Below are 27,526 nucleotides of genomic sequence, written 5' to 3'. Positions count from 1 at the left end.
GTTGTAACGTTAATGTTGCCAGACATTTTGTTGTAGCAGAACCTCTGACTATACTTATGTAAGACCTTATCAACAGTTGTTTGCATAATGTCTTTTATGAATCTGTTTAGTGCATGCCCCTCTCTGTTACTTTCCCTGCCATATGTACAGTATCACTGACCTTTGGGAGAGTCTATTATTTCTGCGAAATAAGCTCATGTGAATTCAGGGTAATTTATTGTACTAAAACATATGTCCCAATATCCAGCAAAGGAAGCTTTACAGTATGTCTAATAACTTAAAATTTCCCAATGACATTTAGAGTCACTAAATGTATTTAGAAGGTCACAGGTGCTCACTGTTAACATTTCAGTACTGAAAGCCTGTGGGTAGGGCTCCAGAGAAAGGGAGTCCTTTGTGCTGTGTGTTGCTGAACTGCAGGGAAAGCCCCCAGGAGTCAGCATCATTAGCATAAGCAGCATCCATAGGGCCCGCATCATTATTTTGTATTAACAGATACTTCTGTTTTGGATGTAGGAGTAAATAAATGTTGCTATCTTCATGCTGTAGCAGAATATTTAATATACTCTAAACGGAGGGGTCACTTTATGAATTCTCGCTGCTGGCGTAGCCTTGAATAGATCCGTCGTAGGGTCTGATAGAGGTGAAGAGGACAGCTGAAGCCACCTCAAAGAAAGGGAGAGGCAGCTGGAATGAAGGTGTGTGTTGTGCACTACTCTCACCTGGCGTCTTGGACTCTATGTGAGGGTCCTACCAGTCATTCAAACCCTCTTCCCAGGAGGTGAATAGTGGGGCCAAACGGACTTGATAGGAAGTCTCTCTCTCCCCCCATTCCCAGTTAGCGGTAACAGCAGTGGGAGAGTCAGGAGGTGGGCTGGTAATGGAGCCGGTGTGAGGAGAAGGATTATGATTACAGGAGAAGTAAAAGAGATGATAGCAGTTGGGTTCTTCATAGAGTGTTGACCCAACACCAGATGAAATCACTCACAACTGGAATAGAGACTGAAATTCCCCATGTTGTAGCACAAGATTGCATGACAGTGGGACACGATGATACAGCAAAAAAGCATCTTCTTCCCCCCACCTCCTTAAGCTGCAGTCACTACCAGCTGCCCATCACCTGCAGCTAGATAAGCAGATTGGCAAGATGAGGGGCAGAGGCAGAGTTACGGAGAGGTGACATTGCAGTTGGAAGCACTGGCACTGCACAGAAGCCAGGCACCATGGTAGGGCCGACTTTGTTCAGAAGTATCTCTGGCTTCATGGGCTTCTTTAATCTCTAAAAAAACCAACCATGAATGGGGTGCTGCAGAGGGAAGGCAGAAATGAAATACCAATTACATGGTGAGGAAAACCAGGCAAAAGAGTACTGCCCACGATACGCTCAGAGGATGTGCCAGTGGCAACTGACAGGGGCAACAGCAGAAAGGACTGTGAGCCAGTTCTGCGTTTATGACAGTGCAGTCCCTCCGCCAGGCAGTGCTAATGGGGATGGAAGGGAAAAAGTAACTGCCCAGTGGGCCTTGCTTGTCAAGGTACACGTGGACGTTTTACCTACTACTCGGGGAGCGTTGAATGGACAAGTTTGTGCCCCAATGGGGCACAAACTGAAAATCATGAAATTCCATCAAAACGTAAGAAAACACTTTTCTATTGTGCACGTGACTGAGCACTGGCACAGGTTGCCCAGAGAGCTTGTAGAGTCTCCATCCTTGGAGATGCTCAAAACCTGATCGGAGACGGCCCTGAGCAAACTGCTTTAGCTGACCTTGCTTGAGCTGGGCGGGGTGGACTAGGCAATCTTGAAAGGTCCCTTAACCTCAGCTGTTGAGTGATTCTGTGATTTGCTAGTACCTTTTTCCCAGTTTCTTGTTCTGTACAATCTCCCATTAAAAGGCGTCTCACAGTGAAATTAACCATTGCATCTATTAGTTTGGGAAGGCAGAAAATTTGAGGCTATACATGCATTTTGATACAAAGTGCATTCCATGCAATGCAGAGTAATCAGGTTTTGCAACAGCATACTAATGATGAACAGGCCGATACTGCCATGGCTGTGTTCAGCTTTGCTTCTGAACAGATTAGCTCAAGAATAGCACCCTCTGCTATTGCAAGGCTGAAGTGATGTCCCAACTCCTTAGAAATCAGCTCCTAAAACACCACATCTTACAATGTGGCTTTTTTAAGGAAAACAATGGCAGTTTGCCTTAAATTGGTGTTTGTAATCTGTGGCAGTTCAGGAGCTGATAAGTGGCTCTCAGTTTGGGCAAGGTGCTGAGGCTGCGATGCTCATACTGTTGTTCGGAGTCTGCTTGTTCATTCTCTTTTATTAACTTTGAACCCATTGGCCCACTTCAATCAAATTAAACAAGTTGTGTAAGAATCAGCAGCTGGGCAGAGGCATAAAGTTGGTTGTAGGACATACCTAAATATATGAGAAATCTATACACAGATGATTTCACACTGTGCCCTGGGGAAAAAATAGCCTTAATTCAGTTGTCTAAGCTTAGGTGTCTAATTTTAGACTCCCTAGAGTATCCTGTCTGGCCTTCAGCTGTTGCTCCAGAAGGACCCAGGTCTCCTGCATGTCCTGTGTCAGCCCCATGTGGACATCTTCATCACTCTAGAGCATCTCAAATGCCAACAGATTGCTAGCTGTGAGAAACAGAATTGAGCCTACTGGGCTTATCTGCTTATTTCACAGTAGATCCATGATGTGTTTATAGTTCAGATAGTACCAAAATAATGTCTCCACTGAAAAGAAAAGGTCTATCTCAGCTCAGTGGTTGCTTGTTCTCTTCAGATGGGCAACCAGCCCCCACTGCCTGGTCAATCAACAGAAGCATAGCTCAAAACCAGGCACAGCATGTATCATCCCATACCTGGTGTTAATTAAGGAGCACAGCGGGGAGCTGGGCTGCTGGCAGGTAGACGTGTGGAGCAGGGATGGAGGCTGTAGGCATTGTCAGGGGAGAATGATGTACAGAAGAGGTGGTCTAATTCCAAAGGCTAAACTCACAAGAGAAATGCTGGAGAGAAGTAGGATTATAGTACTGCTGAGACTGTAGAGTACAAATCTATAGGAAATAAGGCTTTATTAGTTCCGCTATTCTTTTCTGTTTTGGGTGGTTTTGGTTGTTTTTGTTTTTTTTTCTTTTCTTCCTGAAACACTCTGAAATGATGTTTTTTTAATGAAAAGCTCTCTCAGATCCTTATCCCCAAATGACTGATCAGCCTTAACAAGCAACCAGACTTGAACAGCTGAATAACTTAGCAACAATATAAAAACAGCCATCTGGGAAAAGTCTTGTCAACTTTTCAGAACCAATGCAGAGGTATTCTATGCACATATATGAGAGAGGTTAAGATAGGTTCGCTGATATTCTGCATTTTGACATAGAGATTGATGGCTGGTGTGAAGACTGAGTATACCAGTTTGAGTTGTCATGGGGATCCATCAAACAAGAGAATTAGTGAAAATTTAAATTGTGGAGAAGAAAGCATTCCCCCTTTCCCATGCTTCATTTTCTAGGACAAGCTAGAAGCAAATGTGTTTTTTTAATTGGGAAGGCTTATTTGGCCACAACTTTTGCAAAAAAAAGTCAGAGGAAAACATAACTTTGTTATGAGGGAGGACTATTGTCCCACACTGTGGTTAAGCCTATACATAGTTTTGAGGAAAACAGAATGCATTTAATTCTTAGAAAGGAGAATTGGCAAATACATTTCTCATGGCAGCTTAACTCTTTTAAAATTTAACCATGTACGCCCATTGAAGGGTACTGTCAGACTGTACTGGAGATAATGGGCCAACTTTATCATTGGAATAGTTCCAGTATTCCTTCAAGTTTTGATTTATAGCTTGACTGAGAACTGCATCAACTTGCATATCTGATGCAGATTCCCAGGGATTTGGGTGAAAGCCACATATAGTCAGCATCAGAACCTGGCAAGCTGGCTATGACTCTTTGTAACATGTCTTTAATCCATGGGAGGAAGCTAGTCAAGGTTTTAGTTAGAGAGGGCTAGGTCTTCAGGTTTCATAAGTTAACTATCCCACTGAAGTTGATAGAGTTATGCTGATTTAAATAAGCTGAGGTTCCAGCCTAGAAAGTGAATGAGAAAGCAAAACAGGGCAGGAAGTGGCAATCATTTTCAAGAAACGTTTCAACAACTAGCAGATTAGTCCTCGGCAGTACTTACATCCTGGTTGGACATCTCCCAGTATGGTCTCTCACCATAGGACATCACCTCCCACATTACAATCCCATAGCTCCACGCGTCACTTGCTGAAGAGAACTTCCGGTAAGCTATAGCTTCAGGAGCGGTCCATCGTATGGGGATTTTTCCACCCTGGAAAATACGTTGACAACTTATCAATATGACCAGAATACAGAACAGCAAATGTTTAAAAGAAAAGAAAAGAAAACAAAAGTTATCCTGGATGCTGAGATTCTACCTTCTGCCTTCTGTGAATTTGCCTTGTCAATTTGCTGCAAGTGGAAAGGAAGAAATATATCTTTTTCAGAATTTGATAAAAATTTGGTTTAATTTGTAGTCTAATTCACCAAAAACAGCACTTTGTGAAAAAAGAAATCTCAGTTCAAAGAACAGAAAGCATTTTAGATGTTTCATGTTTGTTCAGAGTGATATAATTAGTCAGAACATGCCTTTTGATTGAAAACATCCCAAGCCTGAAATTCCTAGTACATTGACATTTAATCTCTTTTTCCTTAAATGAAATACAAACATCTATTGCAAAATGGAGCACTGAAAGCACTTAATAAAATTATGTAAGCAGAAAGGAAACTATAGCCTTTCTATTATTCTTTACTCTTGATAATCTCTTTAAATTTTTGTTGTGCCCTTTAAATATCCAGGTAAGTAGCAAACCAAGTGTGTTCTAATAGGTGTTTCCTTAGGATATTGAATAGTTTCGTTCTGCAGCTTTCAACTTAAAGTCCAAGTGCTACCACAAAAAAAAAAAAAAATCTGTAAGAATTCAATCAACAAACCTGACATACTCTTTACAAGACCACAGTATCCAGAATTTTTCTCTGACATTAATAATGTATACCATTGAACCTGGTCTATTCTCCCATAAATAGTTTATGTATAAAAACTGTTTTCCCTTTTCACAGCAAAGTATTTCTTCTCCAGATACATTTCTCTTTTCAAAAGTATACATTTATTATCATTCTCCATATAACTCTTTAAATAAGTAGAGACAGAGAGTAGTATGCTGAAGGTGCCACTAGATGGTAGAAGGAGGCAGTCAGTAGAGCTGAGCTCACTTAGCAGTAGTTGCTTTCAACAAGCAGTAATAGATGCTGCTCGGCATTATAATTGTATTTCTGACAGCAACAAAAGAAGAAATGAACTAGAACATCCATTTGGCAATTGAAGAGAAGCCACAGTTAAAAACAAGTATGTAAATCTCAGTTAATTTGCTTTGAATATATAAAAAATTGTCTGCAAGTTGTTGAGGCCTGACTTCAACTGATTGAGATGATGCTTGTTCTACCAAAAAGTCTGTGGTGATGTGCCAGTAAGCTAACCTCTCATCACTGAGCCTCACCTGCTGATGAAAAATGTATGGTTAACATTTATGTTGTATGATAATTAAGCTGTCCTTTGTATGATGTTACATTTTTTGCAGCTGCTTTTTTAAAGCCTTTGCTTGCTCAGTTGTGGTTGAAATCAGGGGGAAACCACCTACTGATTTTAGCAGTAGTAAGGTAAAGGTAATACTTTATTTTGTGTTCTTGCCCAAGCACCCTCCTACCCCCTTTTCTTAATCCAGTAACCTGGTGGTCAGATCACTCCCCTGGCATGTCAGAGATGCAAAGAACTTTACGCCCCAACTGCGGCCATCTCTGAGCCTGCCCTAGCCAGCACTGCAGGGTGTGATGCTGTTAGTCCCTTCCTGGTACAGCTCTTCCACTTGGGAAGCAATTACAAGTATTTTTGGGTATGAGAATGGAGAAATACGATGACAAAGAGATTTGTGATAGGACATTCTCCAGGGAAAGACCAGCCTAATTTCTTTTCTCTTCCCCCCCCCGGAATATTTAAACCTTCTAAACAAATTGGGTAAGACCATTTGGTGTTTGATCTCATGGTCTAGTTGCAGTGGTGTTTTGGTGGGATACGTGAGCCCAAGCTTCCAGAGGCAGTGGAAGATTTAGATATTCAGTGCCCCAAATGTACACTACACACTGGGCTGTCCAACCAATAGGATGTGTCCTCTGAGAAACAGACAGTTTTAGGGTCCAACTGCAGAGTATAGTTCAAAATATCTCCTCACACCACAGAGTTAAGGGCCTTATCCTTTTTACGGGTCAGGTTTAGTCCTTTATTTTTAAACATTTTATTGCCAAACTTATGTAATGCCATCCTTAGATCCCTGGCTTCTGCAGATTTTTGAGGACAATCAGTATTTTCCTGGCCTAAGTCACAGGGTCATGGTAGGCATTTAACTCCTCCTTTGGACCTGGACACATGCACTTTGAAAAAGGTAAACAACGTTCCCGCTGATCCCTATCACAAGAGACACTGCCCTGACAACCCTAAAAGCCCTTCCTCATCAGCAGCCTACCAGTCCTGGCTGGCAAATGATATAGAAGATGATACACTTGTTCCAACACAAGAGTTCACTGTCTAAACCTCATCTTACCAAGCAATCCCCCTTGCTGCCTTTTGCTTTATGTCCACTCAAGATACTTTCTGGAGTGCCGCACCAGCATCTGAGGGAGGATGCAAAAGAAAAAATTCCATATTTTCTTTCCTTGTCACAGATCTCAGGAGATGACAGGAAAAAAAGTCTACCAGTTTAGATAGCTGTGTTACTGTAAGACTTTGTTTATCAAGACAAACTGATGAATTAACAAATTTACTATGAGCCAGATTTCTAATTTGGAGGGTTTTATTAATCATTTATTATTTTTTGAATTTTAATGAGAAGTCTTATGTTAATAATTAAATATTTACTTGTAGGGAAAACACAAATCTATACATGCAAAAAAAAGGCATTTGGATATTTATAGATTTTACTTTTAATGTCTATAACATAATATGGATAACATAATAGGAAAATTATTTTTTAAAGTGTGTCCTTTTCATAAATCTGATTATGTATTCCCAAATTATACTCAAAAAAGAGGTCATAACTCGAGCAGCATTTGCAGCTAGATTTGTGACTATTGGCTAAATATAAATGAGTTTTAAAGAATCTGATTAGACTCTACAACTAGTTTTGTGATACAGCTTTACTGACTGATCCCTTTTGGACTGAAACAGTAGTGGCTCATTGAGTGTGAAAATGAGACTGGAGAACAGAGTCTTAACAAAATTCAAAGCAGTTCACGTTCAAGGGCATAAGATGTGTTCAGTGTTGTAATGTAAAATAAAATTCATTTGTGCTGGCTCTAATGACAAAGTGAAGCAAAACCTCTAAAATTTATACAATGGATTCGTCTTACATATGAAGATGTTATATTCATAAAAATGTAAATGTCAATACTTAATTATGTTTGCAGAATATCTTTTTATGCAAAAAAGTTGTTTTATTTATTTGAAAGCCATTCAAAAGGCAGAGATTGCAATATGACTACCTTAAGAGATGTATATGACTGAACAGTAGTAATAGCTGCTCATGCATAATAAAAGAACACATAAGGCTTAGAGCAGCTGAAAATATATTTCCTGTTTCTGATTAGAGTAATAAACAGTGTTACTAATGTTGGACACGTCTTTTTACATTTTGATCTAACTGGGAAAATAATAAATGCAATACTTACTGTTTACACAATGCCCCACCTTCAAATTAGGATAATTTATAAATCATCGACATTTTACTACTGTAGCGATGAAATCTGTCACAGCTCTCTGTATCAGAAAGCCCTTATGCAAGCCCATTTTGCTTTTAGGTTATTCTCTCTCTTTTGGGGGGTGGGGGGGAGGGGCAGAAGGGGTGTTAGGAATTAAGTTGTATTTCTGCCTCATCTCATACATTAATAATGATATCAGTGATAAGCTAATTTTATTTTCACCTAGTAAAAGAACACTAACACTGCTATTCAAATAATTAGAATTCAGCCTTTTTCCCTGTATGCTGCCAGCTGAATAGTGTCTATTTCCTGATTTTTTTCTTGATTGTAATTTAATAAGCAGTTTTACTATGCAGTGTCAAGAGTCCCCTTGGAATTAGAATGTTAGGCTCACATAGCTTAGCTTGGAGAAGTGTTTAGAGATCAGCCCTTGAAATGAAATTTACCCCCTCCCCCACCCACACCTACACATGCTCGCTTTCCCTACTGAGTTGGCAACAGCACAGTTTGCCACACATTTAAAGACAGAATTGGAACTGCATGTTGAAATGCCTCATTCTTTACCTCAAGCTATGCATGAGAGAGAGACAGTCTTCCCAAAATGCTGTCTCTTCTTTGAGCTCACAACAACAAAAAAGTGCTTATGATCTGTTATGTGAAAAGACCCTGGCGAGGCAACTGATACTGACGTTGTATATGGTCCAACAGGCCACAGCTGTGTTGTTGCCATCTCCTATTTGATTTTTTTTTAATTTTATGTGTTAGACATCTTTTTAAAAACAAGAGGCATTAACAGTTTCTTTAATTAAATATTTAAACATATTTTAAAACTCTAGTAGAACAATGTAACTGGCAGCTATGGCCCATTATTCTACCAAGATGAAGGTCGGGATGTATCAGCAAGCCCAAAATGCATGATCTGAAAAATGACAGAGAGGGCACAGAAGCAAAGAAGGAAGCCTGTTAGATGCCCAGAACTTCTGGCATGCCCTGCTAGCTAATTAAAGTGAGGAGTGATACCACTGAGAACCTTATAGAAGTGAAGGTAAGATGTATGAGCTCCTACTGGATGTGCAAAGACAGCAATACACATAAGCAGCCAGAAGCAAACACAGTGCATCAGACTCACAATGTCCCAGAACTAGCAGTGATGTCAAACAATGCCTGTTTCTGTTGAAAAGCCTGTTCTGTATTTCCTTGAACGACAGACACTGCAGAGGGACTGTCACAGAGCTGGCTGCAGTATGCTAAATGCCGAGGTGCAAACCCATCAGTTCCAGATGCACAGACATCTAGAACTGTCTATTTCTGGGACAAAAGGTACTGAACTATGTGCAGCATTAGTCTAATCTGGCACAGTAATTCCTATGCATCTGTCAGTTACTATTCCTTTATGTACGACTTTACCGAATTGTGCAATAATTTTCCATGACATGAGTGTAGTATCTGTCTTTTTTTCCACCCCAAATGACAGAAATGGGGGAAAAAAAAAGAACTTCAGAGTGAAGAAAGACAAAAGTAACGAGAGATTAGTTTTAAATATTGGACATAATTAATCATTCTGTACAAAAGCCTTATGCCACTTCACTGGAGCGATGCTTTTATTTGAGCATATGAATCAAATTTTCCATGTGCAAAGTTACAAATAGTCAGAATTTAGCATCCTCAAAACATAATTTAGAACTATTCAGTATTATCAACAGTATTCTCTAGTGTCTATTGGAATATCAGAGAAACTACATGGCAAGGTAACAAAACTGTTCTGAAAAGGCATTTCAGAATTTGCTCTCATTATGCCCAATTCCAGTCAGTTCTACCAGTCTTTTCCTCAGAACTGAAATGAACAAAACTCCCTGATTTCAAAAAAGACTGGATTTTCTTTAAATCTCTGGGAAAATACTGATTTTCTTTCAAATATCCTGATTAACAATGCTAAAGTTAAATATGTGGAACTTTATTTTTTTCCCCCTAAGTTAGCTCTCCAATTTTTCAGAACAAGTTATTTATGATTTTGACAATATGTCAGTTTAGTGAATATTAACCCCTACGGTACATATGTATTTGTGTCTTCAAAAAGGGAGAAAGCTGTTGATGGATGGAAAGAATCAGTGCTTAAGATATTGGCAGAACTAAAACAGCTGAGATGAAACGTCAGTCCACAGATCATCAGGATCACTTTGTGTTAATTAGCATTAACATTAGCGGGATGCTTCTCCAAAATACTCCACCCAACCTGTCATTTCATCTTCCTAAAGGTCGTCAGTAAGATGAATCGATTAGTGGTATACATACACACAAAAACTCCAGAAAAACAGATATATCCTATCCTATCCTCTTTTAGTTAAAAAATTAAAGAATTAAAATATTACTTTGCTAAAAATTGAAGAATTATGAAATCAGGAATGCTCTCTGAAACAGCTGGGATTCTCAGTAGTAGTAGTAGTAGCAGCATTTCCTTTGAAACAAAACACTTCAACATGCAGTCCCTTGCCTGTTTTGAGGCACTGATCTTCACTTGGGTTGAAAGATAATAAAAAATCTGATAAAAATGCATAGCTTTGACCCTCAAAATCTACATAAGTGAAATAGTAGTGAATATTTCTGACCACTTACATCTGTCCTGCATTCATGCTTTCTTGGCAGTGCAATTTAAAAAACTGTATACAATGACAAAGATACAGCAAACTACCAAATACAAGTTGTTGATACCATTGTCTCTTGTTTGTGTAACTAAGTGGACTACAGGCATCTTTTCTTGTTAGCCATGATGCCTTCATCTCCAAGGTGCTCACTCAAAGACCCGAGGCTTTTATACGTTCTTAAAATAAATGGGTATTTGTTTAGTTTTTAAATGAACAAAGTAGTTCTTTCCAGAGACTGAGCGAAAGGGTTCTGTGGTTGAAAATGGGCGGAGGTCTCACTCTTCCAGAGCTGAAAGCTCAGTGTGCTTTTTTTGGAAGAGGAAGAGGGGAGAAAGTGAAGAAGAAGGGAAAGACAGAAAAGGGAAAAAAGAGATTCAACTTTCAGAAGTTAACTGCTTTACACATCAGCGCAGACAGCTAGAGCCCTCAGAGAGCAGCAATCGCAGGGGTGCTCCCTAAGGGTAGGGGAGCCGAGAGCAGCTGCCACGCAGGCTGGGTGATGCCCTCATGGACAGGGTGCACCCCATGGTGCCTGGGGGGATGAGCAGGGCAGGGTGGTGACAGCAACGAGTCATTGACAGTCCCATGAGCATCAGGCGAAGGCAAGGTAGCAAGCCAAGGCCAAGATGAACCCAGCAAATCCAAACAACTTCAATCCAACAGGGCTGGGGCTGACCAGCTGCAATGCTGCTGGAGCAGGGATTGATGGCCCTAGGCTGAGCTGAAACAGGGTCCTGGGCTTTTGGGCAGGGGTGGGGAGAATTCCTAGGGGAGGCCAGGCAGGCCAGTAAGGACTGATGGTGTCCTCAGAGCCCTGGTAAGAACTAGACAATTGCACAAAGACAGATAAACACAAGTATTTTGCAAAACCTCTTTGAGATTGGTCTTTTGAAAGGTAATGGTGAAACTGGTGGGGCCAAGAAGTCTCGTAATGTTTTAGAGAGTGGGACTTTGCATTTCCCTAGGATTAAGAATGCACCAGTGAATTTTACAGTATTGGGTGCTTGGCCCTCAATAACAGAGAAACCCTTTCCTTTTCTGAAATTAAAGATCAGAACCATGCATCTCTACCAAATCCAGTTTGGAAACTATAGCACTACTTCACAGTAATGATAGGAAAAAAATGTCATTTTTCTTGAAACTAATATTTCTGGCAAAGATCTATCTCTTTTCAAGAGCATCAATTTCAAGCTATCTGCCAGCTGTGTCAGCACAGCTCACGTTACAGCTGTAACCAATTTCTTGAAAGTTACTCCTACAGAGTCCTTCAATCTGCACATCTAGAGCCTATCCATTTGCTTACGCAAGTAGTCCTACTGAAGTCAATGGAAAAGGTGAAAGGGATTTGTTCCAAGATGCTTGTTTGAAGGATGCCTTACGTTGCACAACTGTGTAACAAAGGAATTTGCTACAAGGTCCTTTCTTACAGCAGAACTGAGTTACTGAACACAAATACTTCTCTAAAAACAAGTAATTTAAATTGAAAAAAAAAGATGTTACTAGGCACTATGCTTTCTTAAAAGCATTGATGACGACTTGTCTCTGAAATGATGCCCCTGACTTGTCAGGGCTTCACGAACTGTTTATTGTTGGGTCAAAAGTAAACTGTTACCAAGCGCTGCTTGAACACTTCACGTCATTAACTATCATTAATGATTTCACAGCTAGCGATTTCCACACGCATATCTAGTTGACATGCACAGCAAACAGTTCCCATGTTTCAGTAATCAAGTGGCCTCCCTCTGTGCTGCCATAATGCACAGATCATTCATACTTTACTGCCTTGTCCCTGAACCCCTGCCATAATTCCTTCCACACCGTGCAATTAGAAGTGGCCAATAAAAACTCAGAAACATATAGAAACTTGAAAATTGAGGACAAGGTGAAATGGATTTAAATGCAAAATTAACACCATATAGGCTATGGTACTGTCTCCAGTATACCTTTTCATATTCCATTCTTTGGGATGCTGTACTAGAGAGAATGTAGCAACCTAGATACTGAATTCATATACAGCTTGCTCTGGGGTACACTAGATTTTGTTTATCTAAGGCTTCTTCAAACCTTTATACTAGAAACAAATCAGAAACATCACAAAAATCAGGCTTTTCTTTTGAGAGTTACAGTGCCACACAGAGATACACAGCTGATGATGATCAGAATTATCCTGAGGCTGAGCTACTCTGCAAGTACCATTGCTTCAGTTTTCATCCCAGCTGCATCGGGAAGTGCAGAGGAGAACTAATATCTTAGCATCTGATGAATTAAATGTTTTGCTCACATTTTTGTGAGGTCACTTCTTATTTTATCCTGATGGAGTTTGCCGGTTCTTTAAGTTTCAGTCAATTCATGGATAAGTAGCTGGTCAAAAGATAGGAAACAAACAGTCAGAAAGAAAAGGTCAGTTTTTAGAGTGGCATCCCCCAGGGACCAATGCTCATGTCCTGCTAGCAGTGTATGTAGAAAGAACCTACAATACAGGCTGGACAGTGAATAGGTAAAATTGTGCTAGCAATCCAAAGGTATTAATGGTAGTAATGATGATGATTGACCACAAAAATTTGCCAAAGAATCTTATGATGCTGAGTTGCCAAGTGATAAAAAGGCACAAAATTCAGTGTCAGTGATGCACACGGAATACAATGTTCCTAACTTTACAAAAAAAATAACAGGACTGTACTAAGCTATCACTGCTCAAGGCAGATCTTGGGGTTATAACAGATAGACGGCTCTATAACATTATCAACTCCACGCTCAAGAGCAGACTAAAGGGAAAAAAATGAAATGAAATGATAGAAATGATCAGGAAAAGAAAAAAGTGTGGCACTGTTGAAACCTAGGATATTCCTGCATACTGCTTACTGATTGCAGTCTTGATCCCCCATCCCTAAAGGATACGCTGAAACTAACAGACCTGTAGAAAAAGACAGGATGGGTGTTCAAAGGTATGGAATAAAAGAAACTAAAAACGGTCTGTACAACTCTGAATATAGTGGAGTGGATAATAGGTGGAGAGTATAGAAACAGGGTGCATTCAAATGTAAGTGTCAAGTAGCAGATTAAAAATGTCAACAAAAAATGTGGCTTTTTTTTTTTTTTTTTACAAGGAAACATTGCTCTGGGATGTCGTGGACTCTAAAAATACAAACATCTCCAAAAAGTAACTAGATAAACTTACAGAAGAAATATTCGTGAAAGATATTTTATATAAAGACCTACCTCTGATTTAAAGAGGTCTTTAAGCCACCGACCGCTAAAAAGCTCAATAACCGAAACTGAGAATGCATCATTGCATGTGCACTCTCTTATTATAGTCCTCCTCAGAATTCGCTACTTGCTTGCATTTTGGAGACATGCTACTGAGCTCAAAAGCATTGCGGCTGTCTGAGTTTGATCATTATTCCCTTCCTATGATCTCAGTTCACTTGCAGGTAAAATATAAACACATGGTATAATAGTATAACTGGAAAAAAGCGGATGATGAACATGTTATCAACATTCTGGGGGAAAGAAAGTTAAAGAAAATTAGAGTTATATTTAAAGAAAGGCACCTGAAGTGAGGTGTTCTTTGATGTGAGACAGTGTAATTGTAGATGGCTAACTGAAGGATCACATGAAATTTGTTTTTTGTTGTTGATTCTATGACTACATTTCTATGTCTTTGTACAGGACCCCAACGTTTATAGATATCCTTTATGACTAAAGCCTTTGACAAAAAGAACTAAATAGTTCTACTGTTAGTAAGTTTTAGCAACAGAAAAAGGACTGAGTACTAAGGAGATAAACTGGCAGACTGTTATCTGTAAAAGTACTGTCCCGGCAGAGTGGGGGCTGGCTACTGGGTGAGTGTGTGGAGGTCTTATGTTTGGTCCATGGAGAGATGACGCTATCTTGTAAAGATTTTGGTCTCATATCTTTCATCATCAATAAATAATTTCACTTAGGAAAAAAAGATAATAAAAGTATTCCCAGGCTGTTGGGATGCATGCAAGTTTCATGTCTCTAAGTGAGCCCACATACTGCATTAAAATAATTTTTATGTATTGCAGGGGAGCTGGGAGAACAGATGCTGATGAAGGCGAAGCAGCTGAGTCCCAGGGCCATGGGTCAAGAAGCACAACAGGGGGCAGGGACCTGTCAAATACTGGGCACCATCTCCTGCCTTCCCATCTGGGGACAGGGGGCGACGACGGCGAGGAACGGCTTGCTGAGGCCAGGGTCAGCAGTGAGGCTCAGCAAAGAAGAGGACGGTAACAGCCGTTTCTCCTGTGCTAGACCAAAATGCTCCCAGTGTCACCCTGCTGGTTTTCCAAAGAAATGAAGAGTATGAGCTGCAGCTGCACTGCCGGCATGTCTGTCTGCCAGTCAACCCCCAGGCTAGGAGCTTTGAACCACTGGCAATTTCAAGAAGCGTGGATGACAGAGAGGTAGAGACAGGAAAGACATCAAAAGCTAGATCAGATCACCTAAACGTGGTGTCTCCTGTCCCTTTAGGCACTGTCACTTGCTCACTAGCTGTCATTTTAGGAAAATGCAGGTCTCCCACTGTCTTGTGTCTGCCAGTCCTCTGCAGACATTTCAGGTTCCCCACGATATCTCAGAGGGCACTGGACCTCTACGTTCAGGCAGCTGATCCCTTCCCGACTTCCCACATATTTAATGAAAAACAGTATCTAAGCAAAGGAGAGAGATCACAGTATTTCTCCTGATGGAAAGGCAGAAGAGCTCTGTACGCAGCTGTTCTGGACCAGCCAGCAGCTAGAAGGCAGGGGCTTGGTGGGCGATCAGGCTGCACAATGTTGGGCACAACATGCTGCCACTTGCCCAGCTGGCAAGCTAGGCAAACATTTGGGCTACTGGGGACATAGGTATAGAGATGTGGAAGGGGCTTATGAGTAATTTGGTATTGTATGAAGCCACAGGGACACAGGAGGGATCTAAGCTTTACCAGGGAAGTGGAACTGGTGGAGCACAGCAAGAAGCTGGAGGTACTGTGAAGGTGCCATGGGGAGACTCTTGAGAAGATCACAAGTTATGCTATTGAGGCTGCAGAAGATAGATAGCCCGAGAACTAGGATAACTGTAGCATGAAAACGCAGTTGATGTATGTGATGTAGCCCTGGGACATAGGGCTTCATTAATTTGCTTCTTGTGAAATAAATTTTTCCCTATCCTCTGACCAAGGAAGGTATCCTGTTACGGCAGAAGTTACAACACAGTGTTATCATACCATAACTGCACAAACATGGATGAAGTGTATCACCAAAAAATTACAAAGAAATGAACACGCAAGAGTAGTTTTCAGTCCAAGTTAGGGGCTGCTTCACAACAGAGTTTCTCTGATATTTCTATTTGGTTTAGTGACATACTGGTATCGTCCATAGATCACTGCAGCGTGGCAGCATGCAAATTGTTGAATAATAGGATAACCATCTGTTTCATGATGAATAGTTTGGCACAGAAATGTGGTTGAACCTTCCTGCAGATATCCATATTCAACTAAATCTCTGTCAACTGTCTGAATAAAGGGCACTGAACGTCAAGTTAGTTTCTATTTCAGTATCATCACTAGCTTACCAGGACAAAGCATTGACTGATGCTTATGATGGTAGCTCCAGTCATACTAATGGCAATGCCAATTTAATATATAGCGTTTATACTAGTGTAATGTTTGTTTACAGACACTGAGAATCTGCTTCTGACCTTTACAATAGCAACATTTCTTAGTATTGCACTTCCTAGGTTTTGTACTTCTTTTCTATATCTTGATATATTTTAATTTAGGCTGTTGTGGCACTGGGATACCTTTTGTCCTATAAGTCAGTTTACTCCTTGTGTTCCCCAGATGGCATAAAGTTTTGAGTAATACGCTATTAGGTTATCTTTTTCTGATGATGCATCATACTAAATCATCTGACTGATGATAATATAATGGCAATAACATATTAACATAATTTATCATCCCTGTACCTTGCTCAGGGGATATTTTACTTTATCATATGATATATTAGTTGTCAATTCCATGATATATTACAGTAAGACATCATCAGAAAGAAACATTTTGATGAAGTAGTACTTAACAGTAGAGACTATTATCTAGGGATAAACAGCCCTCGGGGGTACTTTGTTTAACAGAATAGTGTAATACAAAGGTAAGAAGATACATGGCATAATGAGACATGTGATTATTCTCTGACATCAGACTTGCCACTGGTGCTAGACCAGCTGTAGTTTATCTTGGAATAGTAATTTATATAAATTGCTATATACCCTCTAAGCAGTGGTGACTTTTGCATTACCTTCATGAATTCACCAAAAAGCTTCATCAAAGTAGTTGAAACTTGTTTTGACCTTTTAGAGTGTCTCTACAGATAAAAAAAAGCCACTGTGTTTATTTCACTAAAAAATCCACCTAGTTCAGAATAATGAAAAATGAGGAGGTTTTTGGGTTTTTTTATAGATTTAGAAAGGTTAATTTAGCAGAGGTAGATTGGCAAATGACACATCTTTTTTTAACCACAAATTCATTGAGAGACATCCATTTAAATAATCTTTAGCATTCAGGCTTCGTGCAAATTACACATATGCATCTTGCTAAGTTATGGCAAAGCTGGCTAAACTCCTGCCTTAAGGCACAGATGCATGGCAGTTATGCGTGTGGCCAGCTTGCACAATATGCAGGTGCAACTTCTGCAGGAAGTCCCTTTTTGTGCTATAAAAAAGCATATGCACTGACTTTTTCTTTTTTTCAATCATCTCAGTTACATTTATGTACTGAAAAATAAATATATGCATCTATTCATACATATATAGGAAATGGATTTCCAAAGCTCTTCTGGTGGACGGCGAAGCAATATGCATTCCAACAGGCAGCTACCAGCACAGCTGTGCCTGCAGCATCTGAAGGTAAACTCTTTCAGATAACAGCATTGGGGAGGAGAGAGTAAATCAAAAGCACTCAGCAGAATTTAATGACATTTTAGGAAAAAGCATTTTTCTCCTTTGTCTATAGATAGCTGACAATTTACTCTTTGGTTTACAAATTTGCTCCCCTTGGTTTCTGGATTATGACCTTGTATACTTAAGGAAATTAAGGCCAACTGGTTTTGATATCAATGAAGTATGAAGTTATGGAATACTAATGCATGGTTTTGATTCCTTATTTTTGAGATCTTCTGTGTAAAGTGCTAAAGTTCAAGCCTATCTTCAAAAACAGAAATGCATATCACTTCAAGAGCCAGAATCTAATCTAAACACCACCTATTTTCACACTCACAACGAAGTGGGGTATATTTTATAGCACATGCATCCCTCCATTGCTTGTTTCGGTGTAGACTGGAAAATTTCTGGGGTGGACTGGTGATCATTCTCAGTAATTCGCAACAACCCACAGGGTCCCTTTAGTTCCAGTGAAAGAACTGAAGAAAGAACTTGAATCTTGCAAAGGATGGGTTATCATACTTACACCTGGTAAAAACAGTGGTATCAAGATGAAAAACTTGTCAGGTAAACTCAGTGTCCAGTGATTTAACACCACCAAAAACAACACTGAAAAGAAGCCACCATCCCTTATCAGCAGTTTCCAAAACACTACTTGATTTATTCCAGGTATGAGAATGCTCACTAATTACAACCTCAAGAATGTGCTCTGGGAATTTGATATAGATGAGCCATCTATCCTCCTTTAACAAATTTCCACACCTTCTGGCATACTCTCTGAAACTTTTCCTGTGGCTAGGACATCAGTATCTCCACAGCATGTATTCTTATGACTAATGAAAGGTAGATTAGGCTGCACTTTTGGCATAACTCAGCCTAACATAAAAAACCCAATGGAACGCCCCCCATTCCCAATCACACAATCACTGACAATATAAAAACCAATTAAAAGGAAAAATCAGACATACAAATGCACCGTTTTCTTCCTAGGTTAAGATGTAGCATTCAGAAAGGAAGCCCTTCATTGCTCTTTCTGTCTTGTCTTTCTGTGCTGCACCCCACAGGACATGCACAGGATACTCACCTACCAATGTGGTCATTCCTCTTGGTCGTCACTTATGTCAATGCTGTGTGCTTGAGTTGTTCACTGGGCCCTCACGTTTTAGTGCCTGGATTAAATATTCTTCTCTTCACATCCATTCCTCTGTTTTGCTATGATGTGCTACAAGTGATCTTTAATTAGGGAACTTTTTCTGTTTCTAAAATACAAGTGGGTGCTAGAGATCTTTGGCTTTTAAATGTATCTACTACTGCTTCTGCTGATTTATCTTGGCTGAAAAAAAGTACATCTCCAGTCTTAATCTGTCTGGGGTCATAGGATTCAATCCAACATCTTTATCTCTTGTTCCATGGTTTTAGGCATTATTCTTAGTGGCAGTGTCTCACTCCTTTTCTTTCCACTTTCTCTGTTTACACAGGAGACGCAATTGCAGCTAGCTTTCTAGCCATCCACACGTGAATAGATGTTCCCTTGCTTTCCCCAAACTCTATTTTTCTGAAGCTCATGTCTTCCACTGCAGGTTCCCTTTAGGATGCTGGAGTGATCATGATCTCATTTGTCTAAATGGAGTTGTTGATGGCACACTCTTGGTCTTTCTAGCCCTCCCTCCCATTTCCGAGTTTGGAACTCAGATAAACAAACAAAAAACCAATAGGGGAAAAGTGAGTCTTCAACTTCTAACAGCTATATAGAGTTAATGGAAGCAATGTTTCACATATATTGCTTTTTGCAATATACACAAACAGTGTGTCCGTGGACTAAAGCTATGATATTTTATTGCATATTTGGACTTTTTAAAGTGCTTCAAAATCAGTTTTTTAAGATTTTCAGCAATGGGATATGGGCAATTGCTGCTGCATTAAAAATGTCTGCCAGAAATAAGCATGAGGATACTTAAAATATTTTGTTTATTTTGGCATTTGAGGGTTAAAAAGCTCAGGGTTGAAACTGCCTTCTTTAGATTCATGGTAATCACAGCAAATGTACCATACAAAAATCTTGAGTCAGAAAAACAAGGTTGTTTTTGTATTGTTCCCCAATTGTCTTCACAATTACATAAAAACCTATAAAGCATTTGTTTGAGGTATGCTGACCAATAATGATTTTTCCAAGTACTGTAACCAAATTAGGAAAAGTTGTTTTTCACACTTCATATTTTATAAGTATTTTCAAAAACAAGAGGTGATTTTGCTGAAATTCATTAAACATTAAAATGGTGCAATAACACTGCTTAGCCATTTTGTTCTTCAGAGTGCTTTACAGCTCATAACTAATTACTCTCATGGCAACCCTCTGAAGAAGCTACTGTCTCCATTTAACAGTAGGAAAAACAGAGACAGAGGTTGAGGACTGTCAAATATGCTGAATACCTGCAACTCCCACTGGCAATAACTGGATTTCTAGATGCTCGCTGTTACTGAAAACAGGCTGTAAATGATTTATGATGGGTAAAACTGCAAGGTAAAAGAGCAAGAACCTCTGAGATAAAGTTCCAGCTTATGCAGTTGTTGGTTTCTTGGGCTGTGCCTTCATCTCACAGTGGGGAGAGCTTTACGATGGATTTTGTACTTATAAAAATAGAAGAACAAATTAACAGTCGACTGCTATGAATGTTTATATAGGCACCTTTCTCCTTTGCGCTCTGTTCAATTAAGTAAAAATCAACATATAGATTTGTAAGAATGAAATAATTATAGACAAAGAGGAACCCATTCTCTTTTGGTACAGAAAAATCAAAATTATTCTCACAGTACGCACCTCACCAGGAAAGGACAAAGTATGGGACGTAAGGAAAGGTATTATTTCTAACAATTCCACCTTGAAGCGATCTTTATAATACTTACCAGTCCTAGCATTATATTCCATATACAGTTGAGAAATGTTGCTAAAGTTATTAAGAAACAATAACATATATAAATCTGTAGACTGTTAAAGGATGAATCATATTCGCTATAATAAATCAAACCTTTTCCTCAGTACAACACTGTGGTGCGTCTCCCAAAGTACAGTGGTGTTGATCTCCTATCTCTGATCTTTGTAAACACTACAAAACCAGCAGAAAGATATTTACCCTCTAAGAACACACAATCTGTTCCATTTACCTTTTTTGGTTTAGCTCAAAAGATCAGAAAGCAAGCTAATAAAAACTTCTTTTTTTTGTTATTCAACCTGCATGCTAACTTTCATAATGAAAATTCAGTTTCATACTTTAGACTTGCATTTATGTTTTTTTTATTTTTTATTAAATTTTGTTCCTCTTCTCATCAATTTGATTAAACTCACATCACCACTACTAAGCCGCAGGAACAAAATGTTGGCTTTAATGTGTTGCTCTAGGACTTGTCATCAAGCCAAATTCACAGATGTTCCAATGAACACATGGCATTTGGTCCATTTCTAGGATAAACATCATGGTTTACTTTATCTACGGTGTCACGTTCCTGTATAAGTAATCAGTAAGATCAGTTAAGTCCCCTCACCTACTCTGTCTATAGCTCTATACTTTTGATAAGCTGATGCAAAGCAGGAAGCAAAAGTGAAAAAGGCAAAATTAGGGAAAGGGTAAAATTCCTTGTGGTCTCCATGCCTCATCACAAAAGATTTTCTTGTTTGAAGATTCCTTTGTAGTTTTGCCTATTGTGACAAGATGTACATTTTCTTATAAACAATGAGGTAGGTAAAAGTATTTATACTTAGAAGTGAGAAAAACTGTGAAATTATATTTGGTAGCTGGGTAGAAATGAGATGATCGTGATGGCTTATAAGTGTGTGAATAACCCTCCCAGAATCCTCACGAGGTCTTATCAACTTCTGTTATGTTACTGAAAAATACTGGCCTATAAAAACTTAATAGGACAGAAAACCGGGATTTGGTATTTTGAAGCACTCTGACATAATGAAAAGAATACTTGTGCATACATGAAGAAATTGTTCATGAGCAATAAACAGCTAGCTCCGTGTACACGTTAGCAACGCAGCAACTGCAAATAAAAATGTGTGATGCTTATGAAGCCTACAGGAATGCTTAACAGCTTTGAGGTGCTGTTCACGTGGACTATAAAGCTGGTGTTGCACGGCTACCAGGAAGAGTTGTGTGCATATTAACTATGAAAAATGGCCTTTTCCCACAGAAAACCTGCCAAAATACACATCTCTCTAATAATAGAATAAGATCTTGGGTGGAGATAGGTAGGTTCCTCATAAACACTTGTCCCAGCCTTGTCCTCCATGAAAAAATTATGACTCAAATTGCAAAAGTTCACTGTACTTTTGGGGGGGGATCTTTTAAGGGACAAGTTTTTAAAGTTTTCTTACTGTTACAAGAACTAGGGAAAAAAAAAAGCATTGGTATTTCAGTCCCATGATTATTTCAAGAGTTGATTATTCCCAAACAAAGATAACTCAGAGTAAAATCACATGTGCTGACAAGTGAGATGCTAGCAGTTTGTGGAGCCCAGCCTGCATGTCTGCTGTAATTAAATTTGTACACACAAATTGGAGCGTGCAGTGTTGCTATTGCTCTATGGAAAAAAATATAGGTCAGTTAATGGCAGATGGATGGAGCGGCAGACTCTAAAAGGTATCACACCACGGACAGTCAAACAGGCTTCTGCTGTCTTCTCTGAGACTTCCACTGTGACAAACTTTCCCACACAGAAAAAAATATCTTGTCAAGGAAACCAGTAAGCAATTTCTTATATAATTTTGCTATCTCAGGTAAATATAATAAAAAGTGTATTAAAATGAGTAGGTTCCTATAACTGAACCTATAATATACTTTTTAATTAGGACTTGGCTCTGCCTTCAGGTATAGCCTGAGAAAAAGCATGCTTGAAGAAATATATAGAGCTTCACTGTTGTGCTCTCTGAGCATTTTTCTTAGCCATTCAGTCAGGAGAAGCAGTAATAGTAGGTCTTTTTAAAAGACAATACAGGAAAAATGCAGCAAACCTGTATGACAGATATTTTGTTTTTTTGTTACTTCTGTTTCAAGTTGTTCTTGTGGAAAAGTGAGGTGAAAGCCCTGGGAGAGGAGCTATGCTACCTACAGTTTTACTTCTGATGGAGGCCCCTTGGCTTGGGGTGCTAGTGACTCTGCTCAGGGAGAGACGTGTTGGGAGAAGGTAAGATGCGGCAGGCAAGAGACAGCCTTGAGAAGTTTATGCTGAGCTGGAAAGACGTGTACCGAGGAGTAGGCAGCCAAACCTCAGAGGGGAAAGGAAGAACTTCCTAGAGATGAGAAGGGGTTCATAAATTCATAAAGTCATTGACTAAGCCTAACCTGCAAGCAAGATCTACAGGTTTACCTACAGTTCTGGCTGACTCAGGGTCCTGTAACAAAATTTTTCTTCCCGATTACCGATAGGGACTTAATGTAAAGCCCTGAGAGGGGGGAAATCCGAAAGAACTCCTGCTGACATTAAAATATTTAACCATGGAAACACGGTATCCTCTGCATGTCAAATTACACTGTAGATGATTCTGTCACCTACACATAGCAATGCGATATTACTATTCTGTGGAGAACAGTTAATGCCAAAAATATATACAAACCCCCGCTCATTATCCTTTCCTAATTAAGAAGCAGATGTTACTTATGGTTTTATTTGTGATGGAGGCCAAATGTTCTGTATGCAGTTGGAAAGAAGCAAACAGATATTAAAAACTCAACAAATTACTAAAGCTATGGATCCCAGTATATTTCTTTCAAGAAGAGTGTAGCAGATCTGCTAAATAATTTATGAGCATGACAGTTTCATGAACCTTTGGCAGCTCCCATTTAGAAAAAACTGTGAAAAGAAAGTCTGCACACACAGTGTGCATTAATTTCATTGAATAATTTACAGTGTATTGTGGTGTGGGTTCCACCCCTCCCCCTTTATTCTATGAACTGAGCAAATTTCAGAAGCAATACTATACAATGAAATATATTCCTTTTGTTAGTCACAGCTGTTAGGTGTATCTTTCTACTTGCTCTTTTTTTCCTATACCTCCTCTTATTGTAACGTTGCCGTACCATGAAGAAAGGCAATTTGATCAAGAGACTAAAGGGATCTCAGAAAGTTTTTCAATCTTTCTGATAAAAAACCTAGTCCAGGAAATTTATTGCTTGTAACAAATAATCCATTTATATGGTATAAAGTGTGCCTTCCTGTTTCAGCTGGAAATACCCAGCATCAGCACGTCTACAACACAAAGCAACATGGTGCAGAGATGAGCGCTTAAGAAGCAGGTAGGCTAGTCCATGTGGCATGCCTCACTGATGGGGACAGCACTACAAAAACATGAGCAGAAATGCTGTCAACTTATTCTAGTGCCAGCTACAAGAGAGTGCCAAGAGCTTTTCAGATTAGCGCATGGAATAAAGTCCCAGTTTAACAAGGCAATTCAGCACCTATCTATCTGATCCTAAAGCCAGGGGAAACTGCGGTACTCCTGCTTCCATTCTTATCCAGAACAGCTTGCTAAAGGAATATTTTTTTACATTACATAATAAACTGAAAATTCTGTAAAACAGAGTTTTAAGGCTACACAGTCAAGCGCTCAAAAATTAATAAAAGAGAGAATTAAATAGGTAGTTACACAATGCTAATAAGAAATGCTGTAATAGGGCTTCCTTGACATGCCTAGATGCTTTGAAGGATGGCCTGTTGACTTCCTCCCCATTTTACAACTGCAAATGTTTAGAAATAACTAAATAACTTAGTAAAATGTAGACCAGTATGTGATACATTCTTTGCATTTAGAATAGTAAGACTGAAGCAGTTGTTACTCAGGACAGATACACACAGGCTCTCTCAACTTCTGGGAATATGTTTCCATTCATAATCGACATCTGCACATTTGAAAAGTAAGTATCCTGAGTAAACCATAGTCCCAGCACAGGAGCTGTTTACTTTTAAAACACATTTGAATTACTTCAATTCCTGTAATGAACTACTAATTTTGTAAGGAAAAGATTAGTCAGAAAGCTATGCCTGAGAAAATTATACCAAAAATTGGACCAAGGGAACAAAGACCAAATTAAACTTTATATTGAGAACATTTACTTAAAGCTGTACTTGAATATGTTATTTGGCAACTTGGATTAATTATTCTAGTTTGTTAGAGAAAAGGCTGAAGAGAGTCTCTTCAGGTTAGATAATTTTATGAAGCTAATGATGTCATTAATAATTTGGTGAAAAATTAAATGATCAGAGAAGTGTGTTTTGAATAAGTACATTAAGCATAATATAAAAATGCAGTTACAATGATTGTACAATGTTTATTCATTGATACACAACCAAATATGGACCAGACTGCTGGATGCCATGCTTCTCCAGGAGAAAATGAGCATGAACAGAGAATGCCAATATCTTTATCAATGATCTGGACGAGGGGATCGAGTGCACCCTCAGTAAGTTTGCAGATGACACCAAGTTGGGCGGGAGTGTTGATCTGCTCGAGGGTAGGAAGGCTCTGCAGAGGGACCTGGACAGGCTGGATCGATGGGCCGAGGCCAACTGTATGAGGTTCAACAAGGCCAAGTGCCGGGTCCTGCACTTTGGCCACAACAACCCCATGCAGCGCTACAGGCTTGGGGAAGAGTGGCTGGAAAGCTGCCTGTCGGAAAAGGACCTGGGGGTGTTGGTTGACAGGCAGCTGAACATGAGCCGGCAGTGTGCCCAGGCGGCCAAGAAGGCCAATGGCATCCTGGCCTGTATCAGAAATAGTGTGGCCAGCAGGAGTAGGGAAGTGATGGTGCCCCTGTACTCGGCCCTGGTGAGGCCGCACCTCGAATACTGTGTTCAGTTTTGGGCCCCTCACTACAGGAAGGACGTTGAGGTGCTGGAGCGTGTCCAGAGAAGGACAACGAGGCTGGTGAGGGGTCTGGAGAACAAGTCTTATCAGGAGCGGCTGAGGGAACTGGGGTTGTTTAGCCTGGAGAAAAGGAGGCTCAGGGGAGAGAGACCTCATCGCTCTCTACAACTACGTGAAAGGAGGTTGTAGCGAGGTGGGTGTCGGTCTCTTCTCCCAAGTAACTAGCGATAGGACGAGAGGAAATGGCCTCAAGTTGCGGCAGGGGAGGTTTAGACTGGACATGAGGAAAAATGTCTTTCCTGAAAGAGTGGTGAAACATTGGAACAGGCTGCCCAGGGAAGTGGTTGAGTCCCCATCCCTGGAGGTATTTAAAAGACGTGTAGATGAGGTGCTTAGGGACATGGTTTAGTGGTGGACTTGGCAGTGCTAGGTTAACTGTTGGACTTGATGATCTTAAAGGTCCTTTCCAACCTAAATGATTCGATGATTCTATATCTGCCTAAGGGTTTAATCAATAGTACTGCTCCTGTAATTCTGGGAGTATATCTGCACTGAAAAGCCTCTCTGTGTTTTAAAGTAAAATAAATTAACCATAACCATGACATTGCTAAAGAGGAATGGTTAGGTGTGGTGGCTGAGTTGCAAGATTTGGGCATAAAATTTTTTTTTCTTAGAGTTCACTGTATATGTTATTATGATGAATTTAAAGGGGATCTGAGTAGAGAGAGGTAAATATTTCTTAATTGTCACAATATTGTTACAGCTTCATTTTGGAGAAATGGGTCTAGTATGTTTTTCTCGGCTACAACTGACTTTACCAAATACACTTCTGCATTGGCAATGAGTGCTGCAGTGGGAGCAAGAGCATACATGCTCAAGCTAATTGTTCATGTTGAATAACAGCTTATCCACAACAAGAAGTATTTATCTTGGTGGAAGCACTGAAGAGTTGGGAGCTATTCAGCCTGAGTAAGGATAAGAAAGCTTCTAAGGAGATGCACAACACATTTATTATGAGATTTACCCTAGAGCTTTTTTTAAAGACTAGGGTGACTGCATTTTTATTCAAAAGGGTTTGCATTAAACCCTCAGATATGGATCTTCAAGAGGGAATTTAAATGAAAAGCAGAGTGCCTGATGGAAAAAGTGTGACAGTTTCAGTCAGGGGGTCCGATATAAGACAAGATACAATGAAAAAAGAAAACAGAAGGAGCAATAATAGGTAATGCACTGAGAGTGAAGATAGAGGCAGTTAGAAATTAGAGTAGAAATGAAAGCACAGTTAGTGATGTGGTGTTATGGAAGAGGATGACAAGTCCCATCTCAAAATGTACTTCAGCTCATTTTAGAAAAACAGTGCAAAAATCAAGACAGTAAGCATGGCCACATTACTAAGAAGAAAACTAGTTCTTCCATGTGGTTTTAAGTCTTTATATGCCCTTCTTTAGTTCTAAATACTGCACATTTCTTGGTGAGGTCAATTAAGCATGTTCATCTAATGACTTCCTTGCAAAGAAAAATTATTTTCAGAAAGCAGTGAAATTGCTGAAGTTATTAATGACTCAATTTGCCTCATCTATTACTTAACAAAACTGTCCCTAACCATCATTGCATGGATTGCTGACATTTGAACTGTGAACCAAAAGCCTCATATGAAATAGGCAGTGATATGAACCTGTGAAACATTTTATAGGGGAGAACAAAAAGCCGTGAGATTTCTTAAGAGAAAAGGTTCTTTTTTTCCCAAAAAAACCCATAACTGAAAACAAAAATCTGAAGCTCTAGAGTAGAAAGGAGGGGAACAAGAAATCTAGAATATAAAATAACACATTTCCTTTTCATGCAGTAATACACAGAGTTAATACACATAGATTTTGGAATTACTTTAAATATAATAAATATGAAGAAAGTTGTTTGTTTTTTTTAAAATATTCTGACAATGAAGATATGCTTAATGTCAGGAGACAGAAGATTCTGCCACCTTTTAAGCTGATGATGATACAGCCACAGCGGGGCAGTCAAGGACAAGACATACGATTTGCTTCTAGAACGCTTCCAAAGTGCAAGGAACAGATCAAATATTTTAGATACTAAGGGCAAAATCCCACAGTGCTTAGTCAGGCAAAACTCCTGTTGAAGCCAATGGGAGTTTTGCCTGAATAAGTACTGAACAAAGACTATGATGTTTGACCTAGATTTATCAGAGTCATACAAATCTAGGTCTAACATGGTTTTAAGACAGACAACCTTTGTGC

General features: G+C 39.5%; 1 protein-coding gene across 5 annotated transcripts in view; it reads right to left on the bottom strand.

Moving 5' to 3' along the window:
* EPHA6 (EPH receptor A6) overlaps positions 1-27,526 on the bottom strand; it is a 526,124-nt gene that overhangs the window by 20,586 nt on the left and 478,012 nt on the right. For all 5 annotated transcript variants that reach the window (XM_076350956.1, XM_076350973.1, XM_076350963.1 and 2 more), the window contains one exon: positions 4,204-4,353. In XM_076350956.1, coding sequence (XP_076207071.1) covers positions 4,204-4,353 — 150 coding nt within the window. The remainder of the gene's footprint in view (positions 1-4,203; positions 4,354-27,526) is intronic.

Source organism: Aptenodytes patagonicus, chromosome 1 (assembly GCF_965638725.1).
Source record: "Aptenodytes patagonicus chromosome 1, bAptPat1.pri.cur, whole genome shotgun sequence".
NCBI classification, from domain to species: domain Eukaryota; kingdom Metazoa; phylum Chordata; class Aves; order Sphenisciformes; family Spheniscidae; genus Aptenodytes; species Aptenodytes patagonicus.
This window is presented reverse-complemented; position numbering and strand designations above follow the sequence as displayed.